This window comes from Wasmannia auropunctata, unplaced genomic scaffold, assembly GCF_000956235.1.
Source record: "Wasmannia auropunctata unplaced genomic scaffold, wasmannia.A_1.0 LD334721.1, whole genome shotgun sequence".
NCBI lineage: Eukaryota > Metazoa > Arthropoda > Insecta > Hymenoptera > Formicidae > Wasmannia > Wasmannia auropunctata.
Window position 1 is genome coordinate 471,722 of NW_012028169.1, and position 18,327 is coordinate 490,048.

At 37.5% G+C, this 18,327-nt stretch overlaps 1 protein-coding gene across 4 annotated transcripts; it reads right to left on the reverse strand.

The window, feature by feature from the left end:
• Nucleotides 1-242: 242 nt before the first annotated feature.
• On the reverse strand, nucleotides 243-17,741 carry LOC105458074 (protein RUFY3). 4 transcript variants are annotated; one of them, XM_011703138.1, is made up of 12 exons: nucleotides 17,522-17,741; nucleotides 13,784-13,962; nucleotides 13,605-13,714; nucleotides 12,951-13,158; nucleotides 12,675-12,838; nucleotides 12,422-12,584; nucleotides 12,238-12,354; nucleotides 11,935-12,075; nucleotides 9,906-10,003; nucleotides 6,759-6,975; nucleotides 5,647-5,898; nucleotides 243-476 (listed from the first exon to the last, which is right to left on the reverse strand). In XM_011703138.1, the coding sequence occupies exons 1-12, from the start codon at nucleotides 17,709-17,711 to the stop codon at nucleotides 336-338; spliced, it is 1,980 nt and encodes a 659-aa protein (XP_011701440.1). In that variant the 5' UTR covers nucleotides 17,712-17,741; the 3' UTR covers nucleotides 243-335. The 4 variants fall into 4 exon arrangements, with proteins under 4 accessions (XP_011701440.1, XP_011701438.1, XP_011701439.1 ...); XM_011703136.1 differs by lacking the exon at nucleotides 17,522-17,741 and adding an exon at nucleotides 14,437-17,502; XM_011703137.1 differs by lacking the exon at nucleotides 17,522-17,741 and adding an exon at nucleotides 14,557-17,501.
• Between the last annotated feature and the right edge of the window lie 586 nt (nucleotides 17,742-18,327).

The window sequence follows — 18,327 nt, forward strand, 5'->3', positions numbered from 1 at the left end:
CCTTTTGTTCATCGTATAAATTCTAAAATAAATCGTGAGATTATTTTTCATAGAAAAGATTTAACGTAAAACTAAATATGGCAGATTAATTTATCCGCGTACGGCCAATTTACAATGAATGATTATTATGCATTACGTATACAGAATAAAGTACAGAGTAAAAAAACGAAACGTACAGATGTTGGATTTTTGCAAGCAGATTTCGCTACCTTTCCTTTCTTTCTTTGTTCCGCCTTTTCGGGTTTTTATTTCTTTCCTTTTTCGAAACTGTGCATCGAACTGAAATCTCTGTTATGCAATTCGCATACGAAAAGGAACAATAGTAGTGCGGAATATTAACGCACCACTGAGTAACGGCTAACCAGAAACACATAACATTCGTCACAAACGCGTACCGGTTTCGCTGAGTTCGGCAAGACTGTAGTATTGTCACTGCAGGCGTTACAGAAAATGTTTCCACAGTTTCGACAATGGTGCTGTAACAGAAATAATATCAAACATTTGTTATTAGTTGCTATTAATAATTGAATTTATCAGTATGCAGTCATCGATAAAATTAAAGATTATTGTGCAGTTATGTATTAATATAAAAAGCTGATACTATAAAATGTAACATATTTACGTTATGAGTTATACATCATAAAAATCAATATTTTGATCATATTTGTTCATACATACACATTTACTGCGATATATTTACATATCATCCTTGTAAATATAAAAATATGAATATAAAATCGTATCCAATTCATTTCCTATTTAAATAAATGTAAATATTCACGTGTATGTAAAAATATCGTCATTCATATCACTTTTTTTAATTATTTGAATAGTGAAATAAATGTAATAAATAACTAACACCAGTTATAATATATGTATAAGCATGTGACAAGTTGGAAAAATTAGTCTGTTTACCTTTAGTAAGTGCAGTTTAAAATAAGTTTAAAATCAAATTACGAAGCTCTATGTACATTCTAGTAACAAAACGATACTTATGAGGTATAATTTTATACTTCAAGATCTAAAATTAATACTGAAGTACAAACATCATATGAATTTTATTATATTTACTATTTATATTACAACTTCTGCGAAATAACAGTAAATTGATAATGCGGCGGCACATGCGAGCTGACATTTACATTTCAACATTCGGTTCAACTAATTTCGCTCTAGATGAAAATCGACAATAATTCATAAGATATCTCGACTGTCTGGGGGCGATATAAATATAGTATGTTTTAAATCCCGTAGCTACTGTTTAGGATTTCAAGCGAAACGTCCAAACCAATCATAACTTCGCGGCGATGAGTTTGCCCGCCTCAGGTCTACACGCTGAAAAGTAAAAAGCTCTGTAGCGTAGTTCGCAGTTACGGATTACGTGTGCTCGTTACGTTCGGGTAAAAAAAAAGTGCATGCCCGTACCTGAAGCTGGCACGCGGACAACGGCCGGAGCTTTTTGCAGTCGGCACCAGGGATACTATTGTCCGCGCGTCAACTTCAGGTAAGAGAGCGCTTAATACTTTTTTGCGGTGTTTCTTGCAATAGGTCATTTCCATGTGAGAGATCGTTAGATTGTTAGAAGTATAGACGGACATGGAACAGAACTGACTGGCATAAGCTGATGAAAGCGACAAACGAGAAACAGCGAAGATAAGGGCAAACAGACAAAACAAATTCGTGTTAATCGCATCGATTATGCATACCGTCTCAATAATTTCGCGTGTGTCTTTTTGTAGTCTTCCTCAGAATCTCAGACGTTAAAAGATAAACGAAGAAAGACACTAAAAATGTTAACCAACCAAACACGCGCAGAAGTCTATATTTGACACGTCTAGGTTTTGTCGTGCTGTTAAATTTCTTCAATAGCACAGCTGTTATCTAAAGTCAGGAATTCACCGTCGATTCATCACACGGGCAATCCGTATAAATTTGCAAGTCGCGATGAAAAAGAACGCACTTCGCGATATCCACGTGTTTGATCTTCGCATTCATTTCGTAAACCGTTTATACTCGCCGCGCTCGTTTCCCTATTATCCGGTAATCCTTATTTTCGAGCCATTACCGACGGTCTATTATAATAACGTGGTATTCGTGCTAGTCCGAAAGCCAAAAGAGAAGCGTAACCGAGGCGACGATTCTAAATTTTACATCTAAATTGAATCCCCTAAGTGAGACGCGGTCGGATCGTCGTTTCCCTCTTAGCGCGAGGTGGTGAGGGCGCGGGAGAGAGTGGTTGCCCGGTTATTACCGAGAAGTAAGAGCCCGAATAATATCGTCCCGATAACCGATTTCCTCGCGAAGTTAATTATTGAACCGTCATCATGACTTACGACCGAAACGTAGTAGATTGGTGCCCGCAACTCCGTAACCGCGGCGTGTGCCTCAAGCACGCCTTATCTTAACCATGATAGATACCTACTTACAGATACTTTCCAAGACGAATAAATCAGTCCGCGATCAGATCCGAGAGATACTGTCGGTCAAATGATCGACCGTAGCGATCTATAAATTCCACGCGAGATGAGTCGACTCTTGGCGCGGACGCGAAAGTCTCGGTAAACCGAGGAGACCATCTCGCGGCTTATACCTCGCTCGCCTTTGTAGCGCATAACATCGGGCAAACTCACTTTTATGCAATCGCATGAGCAAGGAAATGAGTTTTCGTCTCTAAAGTTAAGAGTTAAAAAAGACGCAAACGCTATTGCATGCTTATTTATCTTCGTGGAACGGCGAATGAAAAGTCTGTTCTTTTTTTTTCACAATTGTGGTCGCTTTCATCGATCTCATAATCGTGTTCAATGTGTATTCAGTGTGTTAATGTATTCCAAACAAACTTATCCAGTTAGCCTTATCAAAATTAAAGACGCCACGTGATAGAGAGTTAAGACGGTTACATCATCGTGAAGTCCGCCGTAACTTGGAATTAAGTGAAGAGTTCTAAGAGATTTTAGAGAAATTAATTATGATTTTGAAGTATGCATATTCATCGTCTGCAGAATACGTCTTTTAGCTTCGCTTCAAGTTTATACAACACATACGAACACTCCTAGCGCATCTCCTTTACGGCGCCGTTCCACCGCATGTGTGGTGGCGAATATGGTATTCACTTATCAGCATCTGTGCACAACTTGATATTGCTTATGATGTGCCCCAATATCGCAGGTGTCATTGTTTTCTTACGCAATAATCCCATGTGACGCTCTATAATAATTTCATGTTTTTTTTTTATCGAGTAAACATATAGCGTGGAAAGAAAAAATTGCTTTGCATATATAAAAAGATGTGTACAATAATTTCTCAATGGAAATACTATTACACATCATACATTTCACGGCAGACTCAAATTAATATTTATGTATGTAAAGTACGCACATTAAGCTATTGACTCAACTCTCTGACTCCTACATTCGTTATAAAATATTTACATGTCGTTACCACAAGACGAAACTTGGCTGTCGCAATTTGCAATTACTGGGAGCAAATTAAAGCGTCCAGCGGCGCGTAAGATACGCGGGAAAAGTTTTGCGCTCCCCGTCTCGTTAACATCTCGACGCGGATTCAAAATGCCGCACAATCCAACACGGGAACTGTGTCAAGTGCGCGGTGCAGAGCAATTGTCGGTGCACCACGTGCGCCGGACGATACCGCGGGCATTTAAAAAGCCAGAAGGAAGATGAGTTTACTGTGTCTTAATCGTGGTCAACCGCGCCGAGCGACGTGGACCGCGGCACGAGGAGGATTATTGTTTTACCCGAAAGCTCGCGGCCACCTCACATTATTTTTTTTTCCCGACCACACACGAGCCCGCAATCTTTCGAAGACTTTCGCGCCCTCACCCGCAACGGCGGGTTTTCTCCCTTGCGCGCCTGCTAACGGAGAACGGCTTGCCCACTGGCACGATTCCCACCCACACAGCTGGTCGTGCCATGGATGGCCTATTCTATATTAAACAGTATGGTAATACACCTACCGGGCGAAAAATGAGTAACAAGGATACCCAAGCACTGCCTTGTTATTATGCAATAACTTACCACCCTTTCCTACGCCCTCCTTTCAACCCTCCGCGTCCCTCGCGTGCGCGCGCGCTTGGGCACAACGTATATTCCTCGAACCGTCGGCTTATACGTAAAGCAAAGAAGAGAATACGGTCTAATGTATTTTATGGGGCGAGCAACGTCTCTATCACATTGTCGACTGAATATGCATGCGGGTCATGCATGCACAACGCGTAATCATGAATGTATGTCGGATGATGGTGCAAATAATGTAATTGGATGTCCTGAAAAAGAGTGAGGAACGTAGTCCTGGGCTTAAGAGGAGATTTTCGTTCATAGTGATAGTCAGAAACGCGTGGACACGCGAGATCAATCGTGACGACAATCCTTGACGATCAAACGAGACGTGCCGTCACGACGCACGCGATCCCTTCGCGATTCTCCGCGAGCGGGGGTTTTATATCCCGCGGCGATTAGCGTTAACAGCCGATGGACTTGTATTATTTATCGCTCGCGTCCGCATAATTTCGATAAACTCTCGACCGCGCGCGGCGTAAATCTCGCTACAGAATTTATCCGTATGACGAATAATGCACGAATACACTCGCCCGTTGTTGGCGCGCCGCGCGCTTCCCTTATCGATGCACGCAACTCCAACGAACGGAACGATCAAGATCTCCGCGCGGAATACTTTAAGCGCCCATGTCGTGCCGGCACGCGTGATTTGCGCTCGAAAAATGGAAGCCGAGACGGCGCGGCGCGGCGTGAGGAGAGCTTTCTCGATATAGCTTTTGTTGGCGCGGCCCGGGGAATCCGCCCGCTTTTAACCGTGTAACGCGACACGTCTCTCGCTCTTCCTAATGAGCGAATTAAAAAGCGTTACGGACGCGCGGCCGACGTATTCGCGCGGCAGGTGCTTAACAACTGCCGCTCGAGAACTTGTTTAAGCCGGTAATCCCTCAGCCCGGGCTCTTATCTATCCGCAAATTCCGGCCCTCATTACGGGCCTATCGCGATTTAATAAAGGGGGAAGTTAGGTAAACGAAAGCCTTTAAGTGTAATTGCCGGCCCGGGCAACGCGATAGCTCGCTATCTCTAATAATACGACTGTCGTGCATCAAAGTTGTTGCGCGCGTGGAGCGATTTCGATCTCTCGAGGGCTCTCCTGACGACCTGACGAGCGCCCAGCCCTGGTGCGCCATCAGATCTTCGCCGTGCGGTAAGTGTATCCTCGCTCGGTGATGCCGAGCCTGCCCTGATGCCACGACACGAACCATCTCCTGGTCATTTAACGCGCGCCTTACTTCGCCCTGTCTCTTCCGTCGAGAGTCCGACGGCTGGAATCCACATCAGGGTAAGCAGTAATTTTCCGAACGGCGGGGATAATTGAACAATTACGTACGGCGCGCCGCGCTTTCAGCCGGGCTCTCCGCGCGCGCGCGAACCGTTTCTGCGAATAGATCGGATAAGCGAAAGAGAAAGACAAGGAGAGAGGCGGAGATGCCTCAGCGAAGAAGCCGGAGAAACCGAGAGTTGGGGCGGAAAGTTACAGAGAGAACGAAAGAGAGAGAGAAAGAGAGGAGGGAGGGAGAGAGAGAATAAGCAAGAGAGTTACGAAGGCGTGAGAGCAATTAAAAAGTTTGATTACCTTGCGACGAGTCATGTTGAACTCACGGCTGCACCCTTTGCATTGGGTGACCATCCGATCATTTGCCCAGGTTACCGAGCCCTCTTGCAGTGCCGACTGCTGCTGCTGCTGAGCGTTGTCAGCGGCCTCGCGGAGTTCGGCCGCCGCTAATTTTGCCGCGCTCAATTGTCCCCCAAGTTCCTCCAGAGTTCGTTCCTGCTCGCTGCACACCTCCTTTAGGGCGTAATACTCCTCCTGCAGCGTCAAGTACCTCTGGAACGGTCATAATTATGGTTATCCGGCATGTACACATTCATTCGTCCATTGTCGCGAGGATGAATTAGTCGGTTGCTATTGTAAGATACGACTCATATACGTATATAAAAATATATATCTTTCGACAATGTCAATCTAATATGTCAATTTGGTACGTGAATTTGGATCGATATCTAAAAGGTGCACGCAAATGCTTTTAGATAAACCAGGTTTCGTTCTTCTCCGCTATGTCATTTTTTTTATATTAATTTATAAATTATTTTTTCAAATTTTAATTATTCTTATACATATATACATATTAAAATCTGAATATTTATAATATTTTTAATATAAAAATATCCCAAAAAAAGATTCTATTTTATTTTACAATAACTTGGCTAGACTGTCTAACTTTCAATTTTGTATTTCGCGTCGCTGAGAATAATTTTCAGCATTAATCAATTATTATATTTTTATCCCATGTTTGAATTAGAAAAAGAGAATAAACTTATTTTTATCATAGAACTGCCAGTTTGCGCGTGATGAGCTTTAAGAAACCGCAGAAATGAAAATTCAGCAGTTGAAATAAATTTCATTAATCTATTCCAGGGCGACAACGCCGTCACACTTATTGTCGGGTTCTATTATCGAAAGGAGGATAAATCTCCGGCAACGGCGTGCGGATTGAATTAGGTACGGGCTTATAATCCGGGTTTCGGGGATGGGATTTAAATAGAAAGATCGGATCGCCGCCGTTTCCGTGAGGCTCACCGTTGTGTCTGAACTTACGAGTCGGCGCGACGATAACGGCGATACCGTGAGATTTATTCGCCGCGGACGCGCTTAAAAGGCAATACAGATCGCACGTGGATACGTACCTCGGACACCCGCTTCAGCTGATCGATCTCCTGATGTAATTGAGAGATCTTCTCCGTGTTACAGATCGATGTTTCCTGTAAGGAGGTTCTCCACTCGCGCTCAAGTCGCAATTCCCTCTCGACCCCATTCGTCCGCGCTTCCCGCTCGGCGGCCTCAGCGCCCAGGATCTTCACCTTCTCCTCCGCTCCCGTTCTGACACCATCAATCTCCTTGCACCTGATTAAGTCAAATCGGTGGTACTTAAACGTCGAAGACATAAAACTCGTGTCTACACCGTCCGAAGCTATTTCAGTCAATTGACTCAACGATTTTTAACTCGCACCTCGCTCCAGGATTAACTCGGGATTTTAAAACGCGAGCGTAATGACGCGTGATGTTATACTTATATAAGATGAGGACCCTGTCTGCTTATTAGAAAAATATCGAATGATATTAATAATCCCTTATATGTCGCTAAGAATAGCTTGCAATTCATCATTTATGCCTGTTCATATTAACAGAGAAAATGAGACATTTTCATGTTATAATTCATTGAATTAAATTTAATCAAATAGGGGCGCATTTATAATTAATTATTTATAATTAAGAATTTTATTGATGCAAATACACTATATATATATATATATATATATATATATATATATCTGTCTCTTTCATAATATGTTATAAATATGTTATAAACAAATAAAAGTATATTTTTAAAACGCGCATTTAAGGAACTGTTTTACGATTGCATTATTAAAAAATGGAGAAGAATTAATGCAAATTTATATAAAATAATAAATTACTTGTTATTCTATTTTGAAAAATGGAACGGAAATATTATTATCAAATATTAATGAATTTCTGTAAATATGATCAAATATCAGAACGAGATCACGAAAATGTCAATCTAGGAAATTTTCAAATAATTGATATTACACATTTTATATTTATTTATCTTTATTTAAATTTGTTTTATATTTATTTTATATTTAATTACGGTTAGTAAAATTATCACATGGGTGTGTGTGTGTGTGTGTTATATTGGGCAAATATATGGTAAATACTAAAGTAAAAGAAAACAATCCATAATTACACTGCTTTAAGTTTTCCATATACAAATGAGTTTAATAAAATATTAAGCCTGATACATTTATATAATTTACTAATTTATAATTTAATTGATAATACTGTGATATAACTGCTAAATATATAACTTACCTCACAAGATATTATCAGGTAAATATAAGAGTAAATAAGGAGAAAGCTTTATTCAGCAATTGTAAAATTTACAAAAATTTTATTAAATCGTGACGTCTTATCGGCGATGATTCTGGGGTAAACAAACTCACACTCTCTTCTGTCATAAATTTATTTCCGTAGTGTTGGTACAAGCACACGTAGTGTCAGAGTGCGTTATAATTTCCACTGCGCGAGGCTTATACAAGTACGTAAGTATATTAATAATATGGATATGGCACGTTTAATTAATCACCATCGAACATTTTACTTCCAGTAAGGAAGTTAAACGCTATCATCTCGGAAAAATGTCTTGCATGGGTAAGAGTACAGATACCAGTAATGCAATAACTTATTTGAGGTAAAGCTTATATTTTCATTCATGTGATAATAAAGAAGGAATGATTCAGTGACAAGTATAATCGTGAATCAGTTCCTTAAACGCGATTACCATAAATGAAAACGAGCGTTTTAATTTCGGTACGAAGAAAAATATGAAAATTTATATCTTCCTTTAAAATAATATCAGACGAAAAATTCTTCGATAATTCGAGAAATTAATTTTCGTTCGGCTGAGGATCAAATATGGAGAAATGATAAAAATAAGATTGAATAAGTAGACGTTTGTTAATATTTTCCCTGTCCGATAGCATTAATGAATTTTATTAGTACAATTAAGTGATAATATATATATATTTATTGATTATTGCAAAAGACTTTAAAATATGTCTTGTCAATATTAACAGCTATATTGATATAACTATTTGTAGAGTAGCCATGTTTAGTGAAGTTTGCCAATATCCCCATGATGATAAAATTTCGTTTAATCCTAGAGCTTCGCGAGTCTTTAATCTATCCTACCTAAATCCGATCGCGTTTGCGACATCTAAGTAAAAAATAAATCGTCTCTAGCTAGAGCTGTCCATTTATTAGAGTGCGTGCTTCATTTAAATATCGGTATGACCATTCGCATACCAAACGGTAGCTGATAAGAAAATCTTATCACAACAACTATATTTGTACGTAAATAATGCCTGCTGAAAACAGTTCAGTAATGTAAAGACATTTTCGCCTCATTAAGAAATGCTAACAATCACGCGAGAAGTTTGATGGAAAGGAATGGTCAAGTCCTTACGCATCTAAAATGTGTCACATTTTTCTGAACAATATCGACTCAACCGAAATTGTGAAGCGTATAAGAAATGCGAACATTTAGCCCTTTTCGTATTTTTACAATTATAAATATAGTTTTTGTATAATTAGAAGAATTACGTGCTAAATTTTAAATCTACATAGACTGAAGATGGAGCAACAAAACTTATCTTAAGATATATATGCATCAAAAAAAGTTTTGCGTGGAGTTTAAAAATTTTTTGATATATTAGAAATGCAATCACAATAATCATGTAATGGAGAATAAAATATTTTGAAATGGAGAAATAACTTATTTACAATAAAAAGTGTAAGGCCATTTTCTAAAATGCACATGTATCTTCATTTTATAAATAGAATGAAAGTGAGTTTTTGCTGGATTTTTGATAACAAGCACGTAACTTTTTTACACGAGAAAATGTCGAGAAATGTCGATGACATTAAGGCGCCATAGATAAAGCAACATTGATCAGAAGTAGCCCCATCACCTCACTTATACAGAAATCCATGATATTGCTAAACAGGAGAAGCTGGCTTACCAATACGCCTTTCACATATTGGTAATTGATCAGATAAGACGGTTAGCAGAAAAATGGTCTTAACGCCTCGGTGTAAAAAAAAAAATGCAAGATAATGAAGCGCAAAACATTTTTTGATGATGTGTAGTTATTATATTAAAGACTACGCTCGCGCTACTTTTAATCCCGAGTATGCGCGTGATTAAATTGCATTTACAAGTTAATTAAGACTAATGAAAGACAAATAAAACATACTTCTCATCCATTTTCTGGATGCTCTCGCTCATCGACAGCGTTTTAGTTTCCAGCTTTGCAATCAGTTCTGTCTTATGCTTAAGTGAACCTTCGCACTCCTGAAATAAATATTTATTGAGTACAGGCGAAAGAGAAAGAGACGATTATGCTTGCCCAAATTTTTAAGTCAACCTGGAATAGCAATGTGATGTATTTATATTGAGTTGAAAATTATTTCTGTAATAATTAGGCATGTGATAGTACAAGATTTAATAAAATAATGCATTTTCTCAAATCTTTTGTAATTTGTCATATGTGAAATGTGTGATGTTTTTGAAAATATACGATGTAACGAAATGTTCAATGAATCATGGAGTCTCCAGACTTCTTAAATTTCTAGTTTTGTAGGATGACAGGTGAATAAGAAGTTCATTTCAAAAATATTAGATTTTGAATTTACATTATAATTTTTAATAAGTTTCTTATTACAGTAATAAATAAATAATTTATGTCACGGAGTATATTGTCCTTTCTCACTTCACACATCAGTATTGCAAACATATTGACAAATTTTTCGAGATCAATAATCTAAATTAGTTAATTGACAAATTATGATTGATTATTTTTTCAGTGAAGAATATAATTATAAGTACATACATGTACTTCATAATGCAATACTGTAGTAATTTCTATAACAGTTATTGTCTTAAACATAACAGTCCGTATCGAATTAAAGCATCGGCAACTCGATCCAATGCTTCAGAAAAGTCATACTAAATCATTTCGTTACATCATAGTAATTACACATAAATTCGTTAACATAGCGTCGATTAATCTTCAAAAGTGGCACTGAATAAATGTGTACGACAGTATGCTACGCGCGAAACACAGGTGGAAATCTGGCAAAGTAATTTTGCACGACTCTGTAGGGTGTACGTATAAAAAATGTACGCCTCGCGTGCAGCGCTGAATAGCCGCGATATCCGAAGTGTCAAGATCCGCTGTGGAATTAATCGTGTAAGGGTAGGCTGTCTCTATTCTTTCGCAGCCTGCTCGGTCGTTGAACTATTCATAGAAATCTGGGAGGTAGAACGACTCTGTTTGAATTTGTCATTAGAGGCTGCTGTCGCCGGCTGCTCATCAAGAGAGCGTTGATGATCGACCGTCGGCCGGGCGGTCGGATTCCCCGCGGGCGGGCAACCCCTCGGAATAGTGGAGCTAGTCTTATTAAGAATAGATTTCGATACGCCACTCGGAGTGGTGGGGCTTCTTATACCTTCGCCATCCTTCATCAAATGATTATACTTCTCGAGGTTGTTAAGGATCTTGCCGATCTGATTGGTCTTCGCGTGAAGACGGCTCACCATTTCGCCCTTTTGTGTCAGCTCATGCTCACACTCCTACAAGGGAAACACGTCCAGAAACGAAGAATTTACGGGCCGAAATCCTCTCGAGAAGAAAAGATTCCGGCGAAATAAAAATTTCCCACCATTGTCAGCACACAAAAAACCTAAATACGGCTAGTGTAATAATATCTTGCATAAAAGACAATTTAGCTATTTACTAACAGGTTGAAATGTTAATAAATAGCGAAAATATCAATGAAATGCGGAAAGATATAAAGCAGATTATTGCCTCTGTGCTATAATTAATGTTACAACCCATTTAAGTATAAATCCTATGATTAAAAAATTTTATAAACGGTGAATTGTATGAAAAAATCGCGTCTCCATGATATAGCATACTTGCCTATGTCAAATGTCGTATACGCTTAACAAGAAATATTATTGATCGAAAGCATATGTAAAAAAATAATTTTATAAATTATTAAATTTGATGACCAATATTTCCTAAATTAAAAAGAACAAATTTACTAAAAGAAAATTATTAATATATGTATTATAAAATAAACACGTTTCCTGTTTCTCTGTCTCCTTCTTTTTCTCTTTTTATATTACATAAAATTTGATAAAATAATTGATTAGTTAAAATACAAGTAAGCTATATCACGAGGATTAAAAAATTATACAAGAATAGTTGCAAGTTATACCTGCAGCTTTTTGTACATTTCCAAGTTGATTAATTTGATATCCTCCAGCTGTCGCCTTAAAGATATTATAGTATCCTGTTTCTCATGTATATCCTTCTCTAATAACTTCATAGCTACTTCCATTTCGGATTTCATGCTAATCTGTATGAAAAAAGACAAAAATACTCATCAATCACTATGTGCATTTTTTCTGCACTTAATTTTATAAATCTGTATTATCATAAAAAAATATTAAAAATTGCGATATTCTATTTGTGTAGAGAAAAGGAATATCACTATAAAATAATATGAGCTTTTATTAACCTGCAATTCCAGTTCTTTCTCTAAATCATGCCGAGATTTCTTTTCCGATTCTATCCTGCATCTAAGTTCTTCAATTTCAGCAGTAGTTTCTGTTATTTTAAGAGGTATTTTTCCGTTCTGGAATTAAATTGATTCAGTAACACGGCAATCTGTATGTAACAGACAATTTCAACGATATATATACCTCGTTCGCATCTTTAACTTCAATACCAAGTTCCTTCTTTAGTTGCCTGTTCTCATCTTGAAGCGACAAAATATTGTTTTTAGCAATGGCAAGATCCTCTTTCATGAGAGCGTTCGTCGTCGTCAGAGATTCTACTTTAGCTTGGAGATTCGTTACCGTCGCACTAAAATCGACAGGGGAAATGTCAAATTATCGAATTATTAACACTCGTACGTATACGAAACTTTTCATTTGAAATTCGCGAAATATTTACTTTAAATGTCGGTTAAGCTCTTCGATATAATTCTTCTGATCAAGCACGGTGGTCATATTGTCGTTCTCGAGTTCGTCGTCTGGCGACTCACCAGGTATATGATTACTATTTCGCAGATATAATGAAAAGTCGATTACGCCCTGCTGACAATCGAGGTCTTCTTCCTGTCGCAACAGTTATGATCGATCTTGGCTTTAATGTCATTATCACTTGAATCAAGCGCATACATGCACACTTTCATGTACGTGAAGAAAAAAACGCGGCTATAAGACTGACCTTTACGCAGAAGTTGCAATCGATCACATTTAATCCCACTAACAAACCCATGACTACAATTGCCTCTTCGCTCATCATCAGGGCATCCGGTTCGAAGTATTCAGACAAAATATCATCTTTGTGATCTATCAGAACTTTGAGATAATCTGCTAATTTTTTTTGCATCAACGCCATACGCAGCCAAGCGCGCGCCCTACCCATAGCCGTCCTAAAAGTGGTAGCGGTTTCAAAATATTAAATCCGTACAATTGCTCATTACACGAAGAAGAAATTGATGAAAATTTTAAATTAATTTAAATTACATGAAATTAATAAGTGTCATTATCAATTATATTGGTAAATAATCTGATTCGGAAAAAAAGAGGCAAAAGTAATCTTAATAATAAAAAGTAATCTTGATAATAAATGATAAAAGAACTTTTTAATAAAAAAATCTCAATAAATCCCTTAAAAAAATTTAAAATATCTATCATTAAATAAAAAATATTCCGATCATGTGCTAACAAAAAATTCGTAACACAAAACATTACATATATTTTTTATTTTACCGTGGGTAAAATACAAAACAAATCCTGCTAATTATTCATATTACCAATCGGACAAGTTCAAGCAAATAAATATAAATCACATTCTCGAAATAGAAGTATGCAGTACCTAACAGTGGGTAAATCACGAATGCTGGACGTAATATCTTGTGCCTCAGGACAATATTTCTCTACGAGCTGAAGAATATCCCACAGCTCCTTTTTGGGTCCGAGAAGACCCTGAAATCGGAGGCCCGTTAATATCAGATGAAAAAGTTACTCCGCTGTCCGCACGATGGCAAGTTTTACCTTCTTCGGCCGTAAACCATGCCTAAGCACATGTTCAAGAACGATGAAAAAGTGTTGCAACGGCATATGATCGGAATCGAGCATACGACCGTATTTCAAGGATGTTTCGATCAGCTCCTTGACGATTAGTTTTGAAATGTTAACGAGATTACTCCTCTCGATGATGACCGGATCTCGTGCTGCAAAAACAATACGTGTCTGTTCTAACTTGCAGTACATAATCTCGATTAACTTCCCTCGTTAATAATAATTTCAAATTCAGCGGCAAGTATTCAATTCTGAATATGAAAATATCCTTAACTAAAATCGCATTGTGGAACTTAAACAATGAAAGAATGATTGCGTAGCACAGTATGCGTTAATTTAGTAATTTGTACTTTTTAAACTAAATAAAAGATTAATAAAGAAGTGTAATTGTAAACAAAGATTTGCAACGGTTTTAATATTTAAAAAATTCATTCCAACCCAAAGCGCCCATGATAAAGCGTGACAAAAGAACAAAAAAAATTTTTTTTTTACTGCAAGAAAAGCGAAACTTATTCCGGTATAAGTGCGTCACAACACAATTAGCTAAATTTCGATGAGTGAAAAAGAAAATTAATTCGTTATCCCGATAATTGAAACGGGCGAGTGCAGTAACATCCAGTACAGACACAAGCTGGAGACGTGCTGCAATGGCGGTGGACTTGGTGGCATAATATCGCGAAGCTCTCGCTGCTCAGGAAGCTGTTGATGACGATGATGATGATGGTGATCATGATGATGATTAATACCACTGAGAGCGAGCGGCGGTGATGGTGACCGCTGCATCGAATCTTGGAGCGAGAATTCGACATCCTGTAGCTCTTTTAAACAGAGCCACTCGCCATCTACCGACACTCGAAAATTGCACAGATATATTGTGTCCTGAGCACCAGCCATATCTTCCTCCAGCATGACCCCGCCGTGATGTACACCACCGTGATCGCCCGGCGGCCGCAATTTAAGACCAGTCAGGGATTCCTGCCGCATAGAAGACGGTTTCCTCTACCGTCAACTGTCTCAATCGGTCTTGGAGATTTATGCGATATCCTTCAACGGCCGTTCACTATTACGTAAACTCGTGATATGCACAGACTTTTATTTCCTTCGATAATAATTTTTGGATTAAAGCAGCTCGTTTATATTCGCGAGCCAGATTTTGTCCCGTTATTAAAATAACGAGTCGAACGTAATTAATAAGCGTCGATTTGCTCTTCCTATATATATTTTTCTAGGATGTGCGCCTGTGCGCCCGTGCTATTAGTTGATGATATTGACTTGCTCAATACTGTATAGTAGAGATCTTCTTCTTTCTGTTACATCGATCAGCTGATGGAAAAATGTGTCGCAATGGATGAGTCATCAGTAAATGGCTATTTTGCAGTCAGATTTTATGTTGTTAGCAACAATATACAAATCTTCTAATTACGTTGCTATCTCCTTTTATTTCTTCAGGTATTGTCCTCCGTTATACCATTCACTACTTGTCTTATTAATGGCAAGTAGATGCTTGCTTCAATAAGCGATGCTCCAGTTAAGTCGCAGGGTATAACGAAGAGACGGCGAATAGATTCTCAGCTCAAGCGAAGAAGAGATGGTGAAAGCGCACTAACGCGACTACATCGTATTCTCACAACGCTACGACTATTCGCTCACGATGCGTCGATGTGTTTAGAGATCAGCGCACTTATAGAACAACTTGGAAATGTACGGAATGTCGAGCGAGAAAAATTTCACGTCGAAAATAGCGAGAGCGCCGGCGAAATGTGGATATTGATTTTCCCGCTGACTTTGCCTCCATCTACGTTAATCAATACGGGTGCCGCTGCGCACTGCTATGTGGTGCTGCCACCATCTTTTCTGTATTGCTTTACCGGTATAACAGTACACAGCAATAAGAGAAAATTTATTTACAAAATTTTTATAGAATTTGAGCGAATGGAGAAGAATAGAATGATAAGAAAAAGAAGATAACGCTTATATGTTTCAAAATTTTATTTCGACATCCCGAATAGATCAATACTGCCATATAAACAATTATAAATCAACAGTATTGTACAATATGTTTTTAACATTATCTTATTTTGTACTATATTGTAATTATGAACATGTATTTATTATATCACGTAAAACTGAAATAGTTTCATAAATACGGATTTCTTGTTTAAACAAATTTAACGATGTAAATAACTTAATTATGCAGTTTCACATCACAGTCAATTAATCACAAAGAAAAAAACAGCATTAAAAAATCTCACTAAACGTTCTATAAAAATATCATCTGTAGAAACGTACCAAATACATGAAATTGTGATTATTTCTCTGTTTTCTTTTAGCTGCGATCAATCACATATAACAGATAACTATGCATGTCAAGAATACATGTAAACGATATCATTACTCCCGACACTAACACTATTGCGCGGGACGTAATTGGAGTCCGCGCAGACATTAATAAATAGATAAATTACTGAAGCTGATAATAATTGTATTAATAAAAAATATTTAGTAAACTTAACTAAATTAATTTAATAAATTTTATCAAATTTATTATAAATGCATGAAAAAGGAATGTAGATCTTAAAATCAATAAAATAAAATAAAGATTGAAAAATCAACATTTAGCTGACAAGGATCTGATTATAAATCTAAACAGGCATTGATTTTTATTTCAAATGTTATAGTTAAATACTATACAAACATTTATTGTTGCTCATATTGATTTGTATGTTCTCAACATACAAGCTATAAGAAATCGTTTTAATTTATATAAAAAAATATATATAGATTCCTGAAACGTATTACTTTTCCACTCACAATCTTCTAATTCTTTAAATCAGTAATTTATAAAACTAAAGTATAGCTATACGAGATGAAGGTTGAAATTAAATTCGCCGACGGATCTAGTTGACGCTTCCATTGAGTCACACGTCAATCTTAAATCGTTTTATTTTATATTAATTAATAAAATATTATATTTTTCCTTACTTATATGTATTTGTTTGGTTCCAACACAGCATAGACACATGATAGAATTTGTTACAATTAATAAAAAAAAACGGAAAATAATTCAAAATGCTTTCAGAAATTCTTAAAACACATGCTGCATTTTATAAGCTTTTATAACGTCTATATCTACTAAATAATAATTGTAAGAAATCCAGAAACAACCGAAAACTTTACGTTTGAAATCAGGAATAACAAGAATCAATCAAACCATTTTTTTTTTTATTTATCCTTCTCTTCCGTCAAAAAACTTACGATGCGTCATCACGTTTTTCAAAGCGCGTTATTTAACGACACGAATCAAACTCTTAATCTTATATAATATAAAAGCATATATCATGATGTAAAAAAAATCATATTTCTCTTCTTTAACATATAAATTTATAGTTATAAACATAAGGAATATTTTCTGACGCTATCTTCATAATAGGAAAAGTGCAGTCGCTTACACAGCTTGATTGTCAGATATATCTGATGCAATTACGTAGTTATTGAAACAAATACTATCCGCGAAGAGTTTATACAATGTCTCTAGCTGATACAACAGAACGATCGTCAGTAAAGAAACAACAACGATGGCGAGACACGTGCGCGCGTTGTACGTCCACGCACGCTTAACACGCGGGCGCCAAGCCGAGCCCGCGAGCGCCGGACTTTTTGAAAAGCGCGCCGAATCGTGGGGACCATGCAACCATCGGGCTGTGTACTCACGTCTCGGCAACCACCAGGCGTCCAGCTTTCTGGGTCTGGACACGACGAGATCGGGCCATTTGTCCTCCCGTATGGAATAACTTGACGGCGAACGCGAGACACTTTTCTCGTTTTCGTCGGACGCGAGGCTACCGGTGAGCGATTTCTCGGACGGGGATATTGGCAAACCGTCGCCACTCTCTGCGGCCATGTTTACGTTCCCACTGCCGACTAACGGCGCATACGCAGCACATAAACGATTATTATACGTATACGCGAGTATAAACGTGTTCGTGTCTCTCTATTATACAGGCCGCCGCCGCGTCATTCCTTTTGCCAACACGTGGTAAGAATTCTCGTCACGCACGCCTACATCACAGACTCTGCCCGCTGTCGGATAATCGACGTGGAATTGGGAGTAACGTAATGAAATTGAAACAAGTGTAGCGACAAGTGTAACCAGCCATTGATCTTTGTTAACTATCGCCGAATGATTGAGGAGAAGATTTACAATTGAATTAAGAGACGGTGTAAATAATATATATATATAATAACGTATAACTTCTTGTCGACTCTTAAAGAAATTAAAGTTTAATGCGCGCGAATGAAGATGAATATATATTTAATTAATTTCCATTTTGTAAAAATAATAAATGTTTAACGGAAACTTTATTGGCATCACTTAAAATGTGTTGCCATATCTTTATATTAAATGTACAAAAATAAGTTTTTGTTGTATTTTTTATTTTTTAGTTACGAAGGATCTCTTCAAGCTATCTATTTAATTTTAAACGAATAACGTCGAAATCACACAGATTTCTCTTTTT